The 17916-nt window shown below is 44.6% G+C and overlaps 1 protein-coding gene across 36 annotated transcripts in view; it reads left to right on the top strand.

The window, feature by feature from the left end:
- The window catches only part of ARHGEF7 (Rho guanine nucleotide exchange factor 7), a 180340-nt gene that overhangs the window by 142108 nt on the left and 20316 nt on the right, over positions 1-17916 (top strand). For 12 of the 36 annotated variants that reach the window (XM_021929784.2, XM_021929788.2, XM_021929790.2 and 9 more), the window contains 8 exons: positions 488-610; positions 6638-6776; positions 7582-7641; positions 8380-8526; positions 10429-10515; positions 13106-13274; positions 13376-13515; positions 15938-16198. In XM_021929784.2, the coding sequence (XP_021785476.1) occupies positions 488-610; positions 6638-6776; positions 7582-7641; positions 8380-8526; positions 10429-10515; positions 13106-13274; positions 13376-13515; positions 15938-16198 (1126 nt within the window). Of the gene's footprint in view, positions 1-487; positions 611-6637; positions 6777-7581; positions 7642-8379; positions 8527-10428; positions 10516-13105; positions 13275-13375; positions 13516-15937; positions 17596-17916 lie in introns of all 36 variants that reach the window. The other 24 variants (XM_021929787.2, XM_021929793.2, XM_031655666.1 and 21 more) reach the window with 10 other exon arrangements.

Here is a 17916-nt window from a genome sequence, read left to right on the forward strand (position 1 = left end):
GGATGCTGTGGATCTGGGGAGGAGAGGCACCTGATAGGTGGGCTCGCTTTCCAGTCTCTAACCTGAAGGGAAAGGCGGTTTTTGTATTTTTTTGTTAGTCTTGATTCTACTGCTTTGGTAGAAAACCTCACAGACTGAATAACTACATTCAATAATTCTCCTTTATGCAAAGCTGAAGGCTGTGTGACATCTGTTTTTCTTGCTGCCCAAAGAGCTTGGGCCTGAGGGTTGGTCGGGATGCCGTGCGCAGTCCTGGCAGTCTGAACACTGCCGGAGAGGACCTGGCAGCAGAGCTGCTTTCTGGGCGCCGCTTCTCCCTGCTGTACTCAAGGCAGCAACGTGTGTGTGCTGGGATCGGGGCCTCTTGTTTTCACAGATAGGTGCAAAGGGAGGTTTTCCTTACTCAGAGTATTATATGTCTGTCAGTTCGCAGTTGTCCCGTCTGTAAAACTGATGACTATTTCCCTTTGTGTTGCATTTTCTCCAGGTTGCCCGAAGCTCAGCAGAGAGTCGGAGGCTGCTTTTTAAACCTGATGCCACAGATGAAAACCCTGTACCTCACGTATTGTGCCAATCACCCTTCTGCAGTGAATGTCCTCACGGAACACAGGTTGGCTCGCTAGGCACCTGGGCAGCGGGGAGGGCGGGTGGCTCTGTCCTTCAAATAGTGCATGAAATAGGGTGATGCCAATAGTCCCTTGGTTATTAAAGGATCTGAATTTTAATTACCCCTCAAAACTAGTGCTTGAGAAGTACTGGTAAGAAGTCTTTGAAATGATGGTATTTCTGTAAAAAGACATCTTTGTTGATGTCTTGCCTACAGCCTGAAGCCCTTTGGTTAATAGGTTGAAGGGTCGGTAAGTGTTCTGGGGTGTAGCCACAAGCTTAGTCAAGGGTCCTGGAATCATATTTCTCTCCGTTCTTAAAACTAGAAGTACATGAACCCGAGTTACATCAGCTGTAAGAAAAAGTATCCCATTTCAGATTAATATTAGGTTTTATACACAAAACATTACGTTGGAGACCATTAGCTTTTCAACCTGAAACTAAAAACAAGTGCAACAGAGAATGCACAGATGTTTTGCTTATTTTGTGAGGCAAGACAGTGTCTGCTTCCTGCGAATTGGAGGACGATGTTTCTCGGCTGTTTCAGTTATTAAGGAGGATCTCGGTTGTTAGTGTTAAGAATTGATTTGTTTGAGGATTGGCTTGGAGGAGACCACACCGGGGCTTAGAGAACTCAGAGGCTCACTTTCTGCTTCTAAAAGAGACCAAAGATTTGTATCAATGTTTTACAAAACATTTCATAATTTCTTTTGAAAACAGGAATTCACATATTTTCAAAACCATAAATGGAAAAAGTATTGTTTTAGTAGCATGAAGATAAATGCCATTTTCTTTCTAACTTAAATATTTAACTTCAGCCTAACCGAACATTTCAACTTAAAGCCTCTTCAGTGAACAGGTGTTGGTTGCCTCTTTAGAAGCACATTTGGGGCTCAGGTGTGGCACTGCGGGGGTGTCCTAGGACAGCTCAGACATGGCAGCACAGTGGACTCCGCTCTGGCTGCTCCCTTCAGGCTCTGCAGCCTTGGGCAGATTTCCTCCTTCTCTGGGTTTCAGCTTCCTTTCCTGAAGGAACTCATTCACAGGGATGTTATACGCATTCGGCTAAAACTGTCAGCAGGTCAGCTCAGGGTGAACATGCCAGATGCTCAGTGAATATTTTGTTGTCTTCTATTTTTTTTTTTTGAAGACCCTGGATAGTTACTGTTTCCTGGGTGTGCTCAAATATAAAAAGATTAAGATTTGTTTGAACTTCCTATTTGTTACTAAAGCATCTGCAGCCCAGAAAGGAAACAGCAGCCTTGAACAATGCAGTGAAAGGAAAGGAAGTTAGAACTCACAGCAGTCGCAGAGAAGGAAAACCCAAAGAAACCTCCCTTTGCACGTCCCGTTTGGGAGTGTGGGCTGTGTCCGCGGCACCTCCAAGCATCCAGCATGTTTCCAGTTACGTACTATGCCCCCTACGCCTGGGAATTTATACATTGAATGAGATTTCCAGAAAGCACAATGCAAGTGTTAAATTTGTATCTCTGGAAGTTCTTCAAGAATTATTGATGGAGTGATGAGGAAGATGAACAGAAAGTTCATCTTTCTGAGGGCCTGTCCTAAAAATGACATTGAAAGTCACTGGGACTGTTAGTTTCCTAAAATGCAAAGCCATTCAAGAGCAGTGCTTGTGGGCGTGTGCTGCGTTTATCCTCTTCTCTGTTATTACCTTAATTAGTGTGTTTGTCAGATCTTAATGAACGTGTAGCATTTTCCTGAAGTAACCAGAAGAAAGAATACAGGTGGGTTTTTGAGTCAGGAGGGTCTTTGTGCCTCCTTCCCAGGGCTGCCCAGAGAGTGGAGGGGCAGGCTGAGGCCCACTCTGGACAGCAGCCCCGGGGGCAAGTCACTGTTGCTTTAGTGCTGGGAGTCAGAGCTGCAGCGAGAGGAAGGTCCCCCGAGCCAGCAGGTGCCGCCACGGTGGAACCTGAAGCTTGTGTGCCCTCCTGAGGTCCCTGCGCCATGAGAGTTCCGCCTCTGTTGGCCACACATTCCTCCCTACGCCAAAGAGCACGGCAGTGAATTGGGGTCGGGCCTCCCTGTGCCGAGGCTCCTTCCTACTTCCTGCCTTTGTACTTGGATTCTTTCTTGTTCCTCTTGCCGGCTTTTCCATGTGTGTGACGGTCTTTAAGCTGCCACGCCTGTGGGTAGACTAATCTGCTCATGCCGTGGTATAATTTTTAAGGATTGGTTCAGGTGTGGTGGGTTGAAGTTTAAAGTCTTATTTGCATCTTCACCGTCCTTGCGTTACTTGGGTTTAAGTTGTAAGTGTGAGCCCTGCAAGTGCAGAATGCCAACTCTGAGCGTTTTAGCAGCTCTGACCTTCCATGGTGTCCAGGGATGGAGGCAACACTTGTCCATGGCCAGCTATTTTGAATGAACTATGAGTGCCATAATTTAGTCTGTAAAAACGATTTTTTCCCCAGCAGTTTGTTCTTCTGCGCTTGGCTCTGTGCTTGCGTGTGTTTTGTGGCTGCCGTCAGCCCACAGCCTGTGTCAGTAAGGACTGAAGAGACCCACTATGTACGAGGCTGCTGGCATCAGCAGAAGTGAAGCTGAAAGAGCCATCTTTGGTCAGAGTAGCTGTAACTAGCTGTTTCGTCTTATTGTGGCACTACTTTTTTTTTTTTTTTTTAAACTTCAAACTGAAACTAAAATGATGATCCACAAATATTTATAAAATTTCATTTCCTTTTTAACTGTATTTGTTCTGGCATTGTAAGAGTGTCTTGTGGATATTAAAAGGAGTTTTACTTGCACACCTTTCACTTTTTTGGCTTCAGGGCTTTTTTTGAGGGAGTGGTGATGAGGGTAACTGTTTAGTTTTGTTAATTTTTCTCTGCTGTACCATAGTTAGGAAATTTCACAGGTAACCCTGAAATACAAATAATGACCTGAATGGATTTTTCCTTGATTCTTATTTTGGTGGAAAAGGTCCTTATGTGGATTACATTTTAAGGGGTTGAAATATATTTTTAGTATCGTAAAATTTGATTTTCATGGGACCACCTGATAAATTCTCCAACACCTAGAGAATTGTTGGTAAAATATAAATTGCTCCTGTCTGAAGCCCTCATGTCACTCTATTCATGCTTTAGGAATGGATAGAGTGAGTAGTGGAAAGGGGAGCACTTCTGAGTAAACTGGGCAGAGGGGAGGGACATGTGTGTGCAGAACAGACTGCCTGTCATCAGAGGGGCCGGCCGTGCCATCCACATAGTGGGGGTCCGCCTTGGGTGCAGAGCATCAGCCGTTCTGCCGGCAGTGATGGCTTGGGCAGTGGCCTTCATGCAGGCTGTCCTCTGTATCACTTGCAGAATTGTAGGTCTGCCCTGCCTAGAGTGATGTTTGGGGCATTGATGTCTGTGAGTGCCTACCCTGGTGCCCAGCATGGTGAGTGGTCCCGTGGCTCCTCTGTCCTTGTGGTCCTGCTGTCCACAGAGTGCTCACTGTTGCCCCAGCTGAGAAGGGGGCGGGGGACAGTGGCTCTAGTGGCTGCAGTGGAGGGGAGTCTGTCCTGGACCTTCCTCAGTTCCCCACCCATCTCCCCAGGTAAGGTGAATAGTGAGGAAAGAAGGCAGAGGACGTGTCCATGTTTAGAAATGATAGGAATACGTGCGGTGTGCTCCCGGGCTCACGTCAGTGCAGCCTCACAGCGAGCAGGACACCTTGCTGTGCAGGTGTTACCCACAGCAGGCCCCTGAAGATGGCACTGCACTTTATTTCAGTAACCTCCAGCCTGGGATTGTCTCAAGGAAATGATTTTTGGAAAGCACAAAGTTATAGACAACAGATGTTGAGTTGTCTGTTGGCCACAAAAGTGCACGTGCTCTCGTGCGTGTGCGTGCTGTCTCACAAAAGACACACACCACATACCCACACTCAGATGTACTCTGACAGTTTCTGTGCTACTAATTTTTAAAACAGCATCAACATGATGGGCAGCCTTACAGAAATAATTATGAAGCCTCATATATGGAATTGATAAAATGTTTCTCGTCTTATTTTTTTATAAGTGGATATATGCAACATTACCCTTTTTTATAATTTGCTTTAGTGTTGATAATAACCTGTTTAAGTGTGTATATGTATTTGTTCATTGAAGGTATTTCTTGTTGGCAAGGACAGACAGAGGTGCTGCACCGGCATTGTTACTGTTTTTACACAGCGTAGGACCGCACCCTGGCCTTGGTTAATGAGACCACCCTGGTTTTGTAGAAAGCACGTAGACGTGAGTGGCCTTCTCGGAGGGTCGTATGTGCTGAGGAAGGGGAAGGCTGGTTTCCTAGTGACCGTTTGGTTTTCAGGATGGTGTTTGAATTGGTTTCACTGGGGGACATTCTCACTAGCTGCCTTGGCGGGGGATCCACATGGAATAAGGAGGGTAAGAAGCGGGAAGGGCTGGCACCACCCTGGCTCTCAGTCCTCCTTATGGGAAGCTATAGTTTAGGTTGAACTCTCTGAAACTGTTAATATTCACTGTTTGTGGACTATTTCCTCTGGGTTAACCTAAACACTGTCTGTCTGTTCCCGGGGAGCCCTTGATGGATCTGGTGTCCCCTAGACCTCTGGCAGTGGCCGGCTTGGCTGGGGTGGTGCATTGGGAGGCTCCTGTGAGACCAGAACCGGAAATTGGCTTGTTTCTCAGTTTTGCTGTTAGAATTTTCATATTTATTTTAGGACATCGTTTACATAATGAGGATATAAAAGTATCTTTTCCTTTTAAGGGAAAACCTCTAGACTAGGAAAATTTGTTCCTAGGATGAGTGTGCCATGGGTATCATTTGAACCCAGCTCTGCTGACTAGAGACCCCTGTCTTCCAGGATGGGGCGTGGTGACGGGTGGGGGGGGGTCACCTGGGTCTCCTGGATGGGATGTGGTGACTGAGAAGTCGCCCTGGTCTCCTGGACCTGGCATTGGCTGCCAGCACTGGTGCTGCCTCCCCTTTTTTCTGTGGGCTGCACACTGTCAGATGTGTGGACTGATGGCACATGCAGTGTGAGGGACAGCAGACCCAGGGCCTGGCAGAGACCTCAGAGATCGCCAGTGAAGGGGTGTCGCGGTCAGGTGACTGTCAGCCTTAACAGTCGTGTGGGTGAAGAGCTGGACCCCTCAGAATCCTGCCCGTGTCTTCTGCCACAGCTGTGGGAACTCTGAGGACAAAGGTGACGCATGTGAGGACCCACTGTAGGGAAAGCTAGGCGAGGCACCGTGAAGGGAATGGTGAAAGAGGAACACAGGAAGATCTAAAACTTTCTAACTCTTTAATTTTGGGATATGCACTCAGTTTCTTTGTTCACACACAGGGACCCCTTCCTTCCTTACGTGTTGTGAGGATTGAATGTAACAATGCTTTTGAAGTTCTAAAGCATAAATCAGCATTCGCTGTCTGCACGCAGGGACCCCTTCCTTCCTCATGTATTGTGAGGATTAAACGTAACAAAGCTTTTGAAGTTCTGAAGCCTAAATCAACGTTTGCTTTCTTCTCTTGCTGCTTCTCCCACTCCTCACCCCAAGAGCCATTGCTTACTCCCAGGCTGAGTGCTGGCAGCACCTAGGTGGGGCCTGTGTGCTGGACGAACTCACCTCTGGGAATGACCGCCATTGGCGTGCTCTAGCTCTTTACCGGAGCAGCTGAGTCCTTGTTCTTACCACCTTAAGACTCTGAGATTATTGGACTCCATTCTGGCTCTGAGCGTGCACGTTTCCATTGGACATGTCTGCATGGCACTGATGTGCCAGAGGGCCTCGGCATCAGTAGGATCTCATGGAGACCCACATATCCTGTGCTGTGTGTAGTTACTCTTGCTCATATGAGAGCAGGAACGGGGCCCCTCAGGGGTGGGAATCCCCTTTGGCATTTCCAGATAAGCAGCGCAGATTTGGGATCAAAGCTGGAGCCTTCCAGATGTTAAAAGCAACACTCATGTTTCATAAATTCTGGCTGTTGCTCATGGAGATCAGAGAGCCACCATTGCCTCTCATTGCTAACCACAAGTGTCTCCCTTGCCACTTGCTGCCCAGTGAGGAGTTGGGGGAGTTCATGGAGACCAAAGGTGCCAGCAGCCCTGGGATTCTCGTGCTGACCACGGGCCTGAGCAAACCCTTCATGCGCCTGGATAAATACCCTACGCTGCTCAAAGAGCTCGAGAGACACATGGAGGTACTGCACTTTCATTCTCTTACTCGGAGTCCTTACCAAGGGTTAGTGGCATGGTCAGACTTAACTGTGAAAGACAGTATTATTCATGATTGATTTTAGAAGCCAGAACCAACAGAGTTTACAAAGAGTGTTTACTTAGTGGATTGTCAAAATGATTTTGTTAAATATTATGTTTTTCTCCTTACTCCAGCTCTATTAAAAAACATTTACCACTTATCTCTCTTTTACCCACTGCTGCTGGTTGAAAAGTTTCCAAAAGCTGAAACATGAGAACTGATTTTCAGATAATGTTGAGATGTCTTATCTGGATCATCAGCTACAAACAATGTGTGCATAAGTTATAGGGTAATACTGTACTAATCATTTAATGAATGATTATGCTCTTTTAATTTTGAATAACAGGTTGCAGCCTAGCAGAAATTTGGGTTAAAGTTACTCTCTTGGCTTGAGTTGGCAAACCTTTTCCGTAAGGGGGCAGACTGTAGGGTCTTCATCACAGCTACACGGCTCTGCCGTTCTAGATACTGCATGTGAGCCGCGGCAGTGTTCCAATAAGACTTTATTGATGAAGCAAGTGTTGGCTTCCCCACCCCTGCTGCTCGTGACTGTTCTCTTTCAACGTATGTTTCCCCCAAGTCTGATGGCTTCATGATTTTCTGAAAGACTGACACTTTAATGCTGAGGGAAAAAGGGAATATTAAGAGTTGAAAAGTATTAGAAAAGTTTCAAGCTGGTCTGTAGAAAGTACCTTTTTAAGAAAAGCTTTTCCTTATGAAAGCTAATTGTATGTTTCTTTTACTCAAAGGATTATCATACAGATAGACAAGATATTCAAAAATCTATGGCTGCCTTCAAAAACCTTTCAGTAAGTGATGAAGCATATTGTTTTTTTCCCCAGACATTATTGTGACAAATGAATGTAAAAGAATTATCAACTGAAAAAGTCAAATGATTAAAAAATGACTTGTGCTGACATGAAAGAAAAACGGAGTCGGCATTCTATGGCTGGTAAACTCCTTTTAGTGGACTCTGATAGAATAATTACTTAAAATTTTTAAAATCGCAGTATAATTGATGTTAGATCTACTTTAAAATTATTTAAAACATTTTTTTTACCCTTCATTCGTGTTGTCTTTAATGATTTATTGCAAAACAGAACAATGGTGGTTCCGTTTTCTCTGCTGTTGGGTTGTCTTACCAACTGCATTTTCGAAATATATGCCTTATTTTATAGCACAAGTTATACTTTGTTTCTTCTCTTCAGTCTTCTATATTGGCAAACACTAACAAAACCAGAATGAAAATACAGTTTTGTTCTGTCCACATTTCTTTTTCGTACAAGTGGCAAAATCTACTATATTTTTCTAAGATAATACTTAGTATTCCAGAGCAGTTGTGTGCGTTGCTTCTTTTGACATGATTTCGTACTTTCAAGCAAATACTTTCAATTCCGTATAATTAAGCAAATCATTCAACAGATTATCTGTCTGAAGAAGTAAGATATAAAGCAATAATTGTCTTAAGGACGATACAAAGCAATGTGGCCAGAACTTAAGATTCTGGAAGTTTCTGTCTGTTAACAGTGTTGTTCTGTGTCTGTCAGGCCCAATGTCAAGAAGTCCGGAAAAGGAAAGAACTTGAGCTGCAGATCCTGACGGAATCCATCCGGAACTGGGAGGGCGATGACATTAAAACTCTGGGCAACGTCACTTACATGTCCCAGGTCCTGATCCAGTGTGCTGGAAGCGAGGTACTGCTGCCCACATGTATGCATCAGGGTTTCTGTCCCACTCTTAGGAGCTCGTAACAGAAGATGTTAAAGGCATCTCAGGCAATGAAAAACGTCTAATAGAAGCTCTGTCTTATAATTTGTGAGCTACTTTTTATTCTTGACACAGGAGAGAGGCTTATGGTCTGTTAGAGAGGCTTAGAGCTGAGTGTGGACCTGTTGACCAGTTTGTTCCAGCTGAAGTCAGTGTGGCCTGAAACCCACGTGAACTGAAGGATAGCATGCGGAAAGACTTGCCAGGAGTCCCATGCACACATCTGCACGGAGCTGTATGCGCTTATCTGGCCAGCCACTTTGTACCAAGGCTTGTCACAGGGACCTGCCGCTCTCAGTGCTTTCAGGTCATTATACTTTCCTGTGAAAGTATGCTAGCTGACATATGCTTACAGGAGTCACAGTTTTCTTACGGGTTTGGTTTAAGTGAGAGATCAACTCAGATTTTTGGGACATACCCACCCACACAGTGAAAATCGAGCAGTTTGTTTCATGATTCACATTGACAGTGGGTCACTAAACAGGCACCTCTTTTTGAATTTTATTCTACCTCTGCAAAAATAACATGATCAAAACATGCTAAATGACTCTTTTTTGAACACGAGACTCTAAGGAGAAAAAGAAAACTAAAACTTGAAACTTTCACAGTGTGTTTTCCTTTCCACCTATAAAATATCACCCCTTCTACATAGTCCTGTAGTTTGGGTACCGTAAGAAACCGTGATTGTAAAAACCTCACATCTTTTCAGAAGCAGTTTCTTTTTGAATCATGCTCTTTTAAACTTTAATTTTTAAAATTCAAATTAAATGTGTAAACATTTCCCAAAGTGTGTTCTTTATAATATTAGATCTACACAATGCTGGTGGGTGTTACTTCGAAATGCTTCAGAGTGGCTCTGATCACGACTGAACATGATTAGTGGAAAAGATTCTTTATGACAGAGCTCCTCAGAGACTTGGCTCTCAATGTTCCCAAAGTATGTTGTGAGTCTTCAAGAGGGGGCTATAGCAAGTCGTTCTCAGTGGCTTCTTTAAAGTATGGAAGACTCTTTTCAAGGTGCTTTGCGTAAGCCTAGTGTTCTGAGGAATATACTTGGGGAAACTAATTCCTAGGACTGATTACACTTTTGGGGGCCGTAGTTTAAGTGTCAACATGTGAAAAGGACTGTCTGGCATTTTTTTGGTCACTTTTTGGATTCTTAGGAACTTTTTTCTTTCACTTATCGTTTCTTTGGCTTTTATCTTACCGAAGCAAGTGATTTTTAATACATAAGTAATACTTTTAAGTCTGATGTAAACCAGGTGATGTTTATGGGGTGGATGAAAACAACACTGAGTTGACATTTGGGAGGTTTGGGAAGTGCCAGGAATTATTAGTAGACCGAAATTGATTTTAACATTTTATCCTATCCTTCCTTTAGCTTAAAGACTTCACCTGTTCACCCCACTAAAATGTATAGGTTCTCTCCTTTTTCTCTGAACCAGAAAAAGAAAATTTTAGCTTACCTGAAAATAATCACAGAGCTGAACTCCTTAACCAGATATATTTTCAAGATGTTACACAGGCTAATTGTGACTGCAGGATCTTTTAATCATTCAGTTTAGTTTCTTACCTTTTGTTTTTTGAAGAATTTAGAAATCCTTCTCTTTACCTATATGTCAAAGCTCTCTCTTAATCATATATTAAGACTTGATACAGAATTTATCATAATTGTTTCCATTTAATTTACCTGATAAAACTTGACAGAAATACCTAAATAAGAAATGCCATGTGGTGTTTCCTAGGATCTAGTATGAGTAAGTATTTGTGCTCACATTTATAAGTAGATGTTGTTTAAGAAATGTTTTGGGTTTCTTTTTTTGTATTAGGAAAAGAATGAAAGATATCTTCTGCTCTTCCCAAATGTTTTGCTAATGTTGTCTGCCAGTCCTAGGATGAGTGGCTTTATCTATCAGGTAAAACACAATCTGAATTTATATTTTATTGTGGATCTGAGGATAATTTCAGGCTGGCTTTGAATTTTGTGTTAAATATTACATGTATCTGTGTATGTGCTGTGTGTGTAATGCTGTATGTTCAGATATGGATGTACGTCTCCTGTTTATGTTTCGCTGTGACTCTGCAAGCATATCCTATGTTAATTTTAAAAAAGGAAAGGAGTGTAAATGTAGAGCAACCTCATAAGGACACAGACGACTGTGGCACAAGTCAGCCTCTGTCATTGCCTTCTGTCATTTCAGGCAAAATACCTTGCTGCTCCTTGCTATAGTTTTGTTCTGTGAAATGGATTCAGCTAGGGCTTGTGGGTTAGTGGGGTAGTGTAGACTAAGGTCTTGTGTCAGTGGCACAGCACTGCACAAATGCATCAGCAGATAGAAAGTGATGTAAGTATGTAAGTAGCAGTGTGTGATCGTTGAACCTTTCTAATTTTTGTTTCCCTGCTTTTCTTGGAGGAAATGTGACAGCGGATTTGAGAAGGAGGTGCAAGGGTGAGCAGGGCCTTTTCTGTTATGACAGTGGTTTATAGTGCTGGTATGTGAAGGAGCTGGTATTTTTGCTGTCTAGTAGATGCCCTTGGCAGGTTTCATTCTTTTTTTTCTGTGAAGTAATAGAGGCTCATATCCTTCCCATCAACTTTCTGAGGACTGGCCAGTCACCACATAACCACTGCAGCAGAAGCCACCACTTCGTGTTCCCTGGGTTGCGTTTCATTGTAGCATGTGTTGTTTTGTGTCGTCCCAGCAAGGGCGTTAGAGAACCCTAAGCAGACACTGTGCCTTCACAGAGGCTTTGTCGACCACCCAGAGAGGACTTGTCGTCATACGCTTACTCTAAAACGGGTGCTTTAGAATTGATGAATCACATATATAGGAAAAGACTCAGGAAAATAAGGCTGTAGTTTGTAAGGCCACTGCTGAAGAGAGGTGATCTGTGGCTAAGGTGGTGCCCACTAGAGTTTTCCAATAAACTAGCAGCTACTTCTTTGTTAAATGACCTTGATAAACCTAAATCTCTGTCCTTTCTGGTCAGCACTATCTGGCTTCCTATTTTATATCCCCAGAGTCTCATTCCAGTGGCTGGAGACAGGAGCCTTCTCTAGCCTAAGGGAGAAGAGGTTGCCACTCGTGGCAGGCTTGAGTCTCTGCCTGTGGGACTGGGGCTCACACTGGCTTTACCCTTGACGTGCTGACAGACTGCTGGGGCTCATCTCAACGACAGGATTCTATTTTTCCGTTCTTAGTACAGTGGTGAGCCATGGTCTCTGTATCATCAGTCTTCATTTCTACCATTGGAACACTGGCTTTGGGGGATGCTAAAAAGTGTTCGATCCAGCCACAGCCACAGTGCTCTGTACACCGATGTTCCGCTGGGCTAGGTTAAACACAGTTGTGCAGTTTCATTTTCTGTAGCACTCACAGCTGTTAAAGTACTTACATGCATTGTGAATCTTGGAAAGGAGTTCACAGTGTGTAGCATTTTTTAAATACGCTTGGCCACAGAAGTGTCCAGCAGTCTCCTCTTCCACCTGCCGTGCTTTAGGATGAGATTTCTCCACCTGGGCACTGCTGACGTTTTGGACTGGATCATTCATGGCCCGGGGCTGAGTGCTCAGTGAGACTGTCCTGGGTACTGTGGGGTATCGGCAGCCTCTCTGGCCCTTACTTGCTGGATGTCTGAGCCCCTGCCAGGTTGTGGCACTGCCACCCATTCTCTGTGGGGGCACGTTCCCCACACCCGTTGAGCAGCACTCCCACTGGAGGTGCTCATGCAGAATCTCGCTCCGCAGCTGATGGAGTGCTCCCCAGGCAGCACGTCCCAGATGCCACTGCCTCTTCCTGAGGACTTGGTGGGCCACCGTGTACTGTGGTTTCTGTCAGCTGCGCCAGGCTGTTTTGTGTTCACTTCTGATTTGTTTGTAATGATCACTTTGTACCTCGTTTCTGGTATCTTTTCCATTGACATTTCCTGTTGCGGTTACTGATTTCTTCCATTTTCAGGGAGCATTGGTTTGCCAACCATTTTCTGCATTGTGTGCAGCATTTAGCACAACTACTTATTTTCTGTTTGGTGGATTATAAAGTAGAATGTTAGGCAATTCTTGTTCTTGCCTCAATTTCCCACCCTTATTTTGACTTTAAACTTGGAGCTTCCTCTGTATTTCTTTATGAGGCAAATACATGCTGCTTTTCTGCAAAAACATCATTTAAAACAACTGTTACATGTGGTAGTTTTTTAAAAATCATAATGTGAGATTTTTTTGTCCTGGTGTCTATTTAGTAGCAGCTCATCAGATGCAGTGTGTGTTTGGGCGTGTCAGTCTGTCCCTTGTCGCCAGTTGAGTTTCTTGCTTACAGTACAGTATTATGATTTATTATTTGAGATAAAGATTTTTGTATTATACATGCATCTGCTACAAACGAACTCTTTTTGGTTCACAAACACAGTTCCTCCACCAATTCTAAAATCATTTAATATTACTTTAATAATGGTACCTTTTTCTAGAAAAGCACTAATTGTTTTTTTTTGTGGGGGGGTCTTTTTTAGGGAAAGCTTCCAACGACAGGAATGACAATCACAAAGCTTGAGGACAGTGAAAACCATAGAAATGCATTTGAAATATCAGGTGATAGGCACAAGCTGTGTGAGTGCCGTGTCTCGGGGAGGAGAGGCAGCTTGTCCCCGCGTGCAGATTCTTGCTTGCATATTTCAGAAGGTGGTGTTTAAGCGTTGAGTGGAATTCTGGGGGCTGTGTGTGCATGCACGCGCTTTTTACCTGTGTTTCCACTCGGCCTATTTTTTCCTTCTCTCCTCTAGGGAGCATGATCGAGCGGATATTAGTGTCATGCAACAACCAGCAGGATCTGCAGGAATGGGTGGACCACCTACAGAAGCAAACGAAGGTCACATCTATGGGAAACCCCACCATAAAGCCTCATTCGGTGCCGTCTCATACCGTAAGGACCTGGCGCTTCTCCTCCTTCCAGACTCCAGGCGTGGCATCCCGTGGCTGAGCTGTCAGCAAGTGATCACGTGCTTTAAAACCTGATCAGTATTGGGATAAAAATGCAAAACACTTGCTTGATAATTCTCTGAAAATATTTGGCCCTCTTTGTGCAGTAGTGAATTGTTTTCCAGTGAGTGTTCTCGAGAAACAACCCTGAATTATGCCTCCTCACGCACAGTTCAGAGGTGCTTGGGTGGGAAAAGCTGCTTTTGCTCAGCGTGGCCCTGGAAGACTAATTTAGGGGAGTTTTACACTAAACTGTAGATGATTTTTCTGAGAATTTTAACTGTTTATTATGCTTCATTTAAGAAAACAAAAATAAATGATTATGATGATGAAAAGGGCCAGATTCATGTTGAAGGCATTAAAATAGAATTTATGACACACTGTTGATTTTAAGAAATTGAGGTGTCTTTTACTTAGAAAAGCTCAGCAACTCTTTGAATTTTTAGAGAATTACAACTTTTCAAAATAGATGAACACTGAATTTGGTTGCAGTGTTTAAACCTCTCCTGGTGTTTTTTGCTCAAGAAGTTGGTATCGGGTTGTTTTAACAGTCGTCATCTTTATCAAGTAATACCGAAAAACTGGGCAGAGCTTTTAAAGAATGAGTGGCGATGACACGGCATTTTCAGCTTGCAGATTCCCTCACATCCTTACTAGGTTATTAGGATCAGTTCTGTCGTTTGCTCAGTTTTCATGTTTTCTTCTTCATGGGAAGGTTGTAGATCAAGAAGGATTGCTGTATTCTGATATTCTCATCAGTTTCAGAGTCCATCTGATTTCTCTCAGCAGTGTGCAGATAACTACTCATTGGCTTTTAGCTAGCATTTCATCTTTAATGGCTCTGCCGTTTTAAAATTCTCCATTCTTTCGTGGAGATCAGTTTATCCCAGCGACATGTGTACACGTGTGTTTATAAAGAACAGTGGATGAGCTGCTTCACTCAGATTTTCAACAGCAGCCTGAAACTCTACTTCATACAATTTTACATCAAGTCAGCTTTTCTCTGTGGCCAGACCCTCCGTCTTAGTGTTTCTTTCACTGGTGGCGGGGAAGGCACTGTGCCTCATGTTTAAAATGTTCTGCGTTCTCCTACAGAGTTTCTTTTGTGGGATGATGTATTCTCCTGTGATCTAACTCTGTCCAACTGAAGTCATATTCTAATTTTAGCATAAAGCATACTTCCTTTGACTTTCTCAAGAAAGGAGAAACAAAACCAGACACTACTTAACTCTGACGTTGTTGCTAGGAGGGATGTCTTACATAATTTTCTCCATCTATACATTATTTCCTATGAAAAGATGACGTTACGGTGGCTTCATAGCATGACCTGTATCTCACACGATTCCCTCCCCCATGCAGGGACTAGAATGTGATCATTGCAGAAAGTTGATGGCGTCTGTTCTTGAAATTGTGGCATTAGCTGCTGTGGGGCCTTCCCTCTCAGCCTGTTTTGAAGGTCGTGCACTTCAGAATGCCGACCCCACTCAGGTTTCCAGTTCACAGTGCCACACAGCTTGTTCTCCCATTAAACGCGCCTTACTATTGTTGGCTAATTTGAAGTCATTATTGGCTGATTTTGAGACTTACTTAACTTTTCTCATTTAACTGTCATTGTGATGGGATATTTCGGGTTTCCCAGGAATATAAAATTCATTCATGACATACCTCCTCTAAGAAGTTAATTTTCAATTAACTTTGTTTTGATTAAAGTTGAGTTTTCTAAGAAAATAACTGATTTTATACCAGGGTTTGGCAGTGTTCTAGAAAGAGGCAGATGGTAAACATTCTCTGCTTTACAGGTTCAGGCCTCTTGCAGCTGTACTCTGCCCTTGTAACACAGCAGCAGCTTTAGACAGGCACGGGCCTGCTTGTGTGCCAGGAAAACTTTTTTAAAAAACAAAACTAGGCGATTGGGCCTTAGTTTCACCCAGTACTTTATCACCAGGTGAAGAATAATACGTGACCGGGGGGAATCACCTTCCTTCTTACAGCCACATGCCCTATGTGCTTTTGTGAAATTCTCATCTTTTTACTAGATAAAGTACCTTTTTTTCTGTTAATGTTACTCCGTAGCTAATAAATGTGGCTAGTGGATGTCCGAGTGCTGGGGCGCCAGCTAGAGCTGCCCCTCCCGTCTGGGGCAGACACCGTGGGGGGTCCCACGCTCAGCCCAGGTGGCGCGAGCTGGTGCTTGGCCCCAAAAACTACTGAGAGCCAGAGATTCGAACGAAATGATAAATGATAAATCCTGGGTTTTATTTCACATGGAGTGTTGAAAGAGCGGAAGGAAGTGCGTGGTAGTGCCCTTTCACGGTGAGCATGCAAGTCTCACGTTCTCTGCCCTTCCCGCTCTGTGCCCTCGGCAGCTGCCCTCCCACCCGGTCACTCCGTCCAGCAAGCACGCAGACAGCAAGCCCGCGCCGTTGACGCCCGCCTACCACACGCTCCCCCACCCCTCCCACCACGGCACCCCGCACACCACCATCAACTGGGGACCCCTGGAGCCTCCGAAAACACCCAAGCCCTGGAGCCTGAGCTGCCTGCGGCCCGCGCCTCCCCTCCGGCCCTCAGCTGCCCTCTGCTACAAGGAGGTGAGGTCCCTTGACCACTCAAACAGCCAGACGCCGGTGAGCATGCCTTGGGCCCCGAGTGTGCCGGGCTGGTCCCTCTGTACGCAGCAAAATGCACCCTAACTGCTAGAGAACTGAGAAGGGGTCTGCCTTGGTTCTTTGATTATCTCTGCTGCTGCTGAGAGGCCTGTGGTAACCCTGTGTGGGAAGGGGATGTGCAGATGTGCAGGGCCCCTCCTGTCTGTGCCATGCACAGGGGGGCCTTTACTGTGCTTGCCGGAGGAATGTGCTGCCAGGGGCCAGGAGCTGGAAAGGCGCTGAGCCCAGGTGACTTTCCCTCCCCGTGTGTGAGGCCGTCGCTCAGCATCTGCATGCTGTCAGCTGCGTCTAACAACCCCTCCTCTAGGTTGGGGATCCTATCCAGGAGCCCTGCGTTTTGTCATCCAGAAGCCATTTGAAATGAAGAGAACATTTACCAATACAAATGAAAAAACACTTAGGCAGTTTCCCCTTTTGATGCATAAGAAATCATGATACAGTCTGTGCTTGTCTGTGTTCTGATCCAGCATTTTTGTATTTGCTAGGTGCAAATAAAGTACGATTCTAATGAATAAATATAAGTATTAACACTTTCTTATACTTTCACCCAAGCCAGCTTGGATGAGGAAAGGAAGCGTCTTGAGAAATGTGTTCTGAGAAATATTTTCACCTGAGGAAGCCGATAATTGAGATGAGCGTTGTTTTCATAAGCAGTTGAGCGTGCAGGCTGGTGAGGTATGAGGAATGGTGGTGAGAGTATGAGTGGCCTGCGTGCAGATATGAGGAGCAGTGCCCGCTGGTGGGGTGTGAGTGAGCGTGAGGATGGTTATGCAGTCTTGCCTGGCGTCACGCCTCTGTGTCTGGTCAAGGCCACATTTGCCAAGGGAACTGGAGCAGACTTTTTCTGCATTCTTGCCAGCAGCCCTGAGGGTTTTAAGGCCCATAGGAAAGTACTGTGTAAGAAATTAAGATCTATGCTTTTCATTTTTTGGTCTTACTGAGTCTTTGTTTTTATGATATCTTTCAGGTAATCATGTGTGCAAGTCAGAATTCTCATTTTCTGTCATGGGAAGTTACTTGAAGAATGTTGGTGTTCCTTATTGTATACTTTAGTGTGCACAGTCTAAAGAAAAAGTGAGCTACTGCAAGAACTGGTGGAGACTGAATTACTAGGGAAGAAAACGGGGATAAAACTGTTGGGAAAAGAAGTAGAAAGGGCAAGGGAAGAGGCAGCTGCTGTCCAGTGTTGCTGAGCGCCACACAGCGTTAGCGTGGAGAGTGGTCCTGCAGAGTAGGAGAAGAGGGCGTGGAGGCTCGTGGAGGCCGCTCTGCAGCCTGCTCTGCCTGGCTCTGGTCGTCGGGTGTGCTGTGTGCTTCATGACCCTCTGTGCCCGCAGGTGCCCTCGGAGCACATGGTGGGTGGGCATTGGCTCTTCAAGGCTCTCCATCTCAATTTGCTTTGAATTAGGGAAGTCAGGGAGCACATGTGTATCAATGTGTCTTCTGGAACAGATTGCTACTGCATTTCTAAGAGCTTTACAATTTTTATAGAAAGATTTTTATTTAAGTTTTTAAATGTTACTTTAGATTGCAAGTTTGTTACATGGCTGTATTGGGTGATGCTGGGGTTTGGGCTTCTAGGGTACCTATTACCCAAATAGGAAACATTGTACCCAATGGGTAGTTTTTCAAAACTTGCCCCCATCACCCTCCCCCTTTTGGGGCCCCTAGGGTCT

This window comes from Papio anubis, chromosome 15 (genome assembly GCF_008728515.1).
Source record: "Papio anubis isolate 15944 chromosome 15, Panubis1.0, whole genome shotgun sequence".
In the NCBI taxonomy this organism is placed as follows: domain Eukaryota; kingdom Metazoa; phylum Chordata; class Mammalia; order Primates; family Cercopithecidae; genus Papio; species Papio anubis.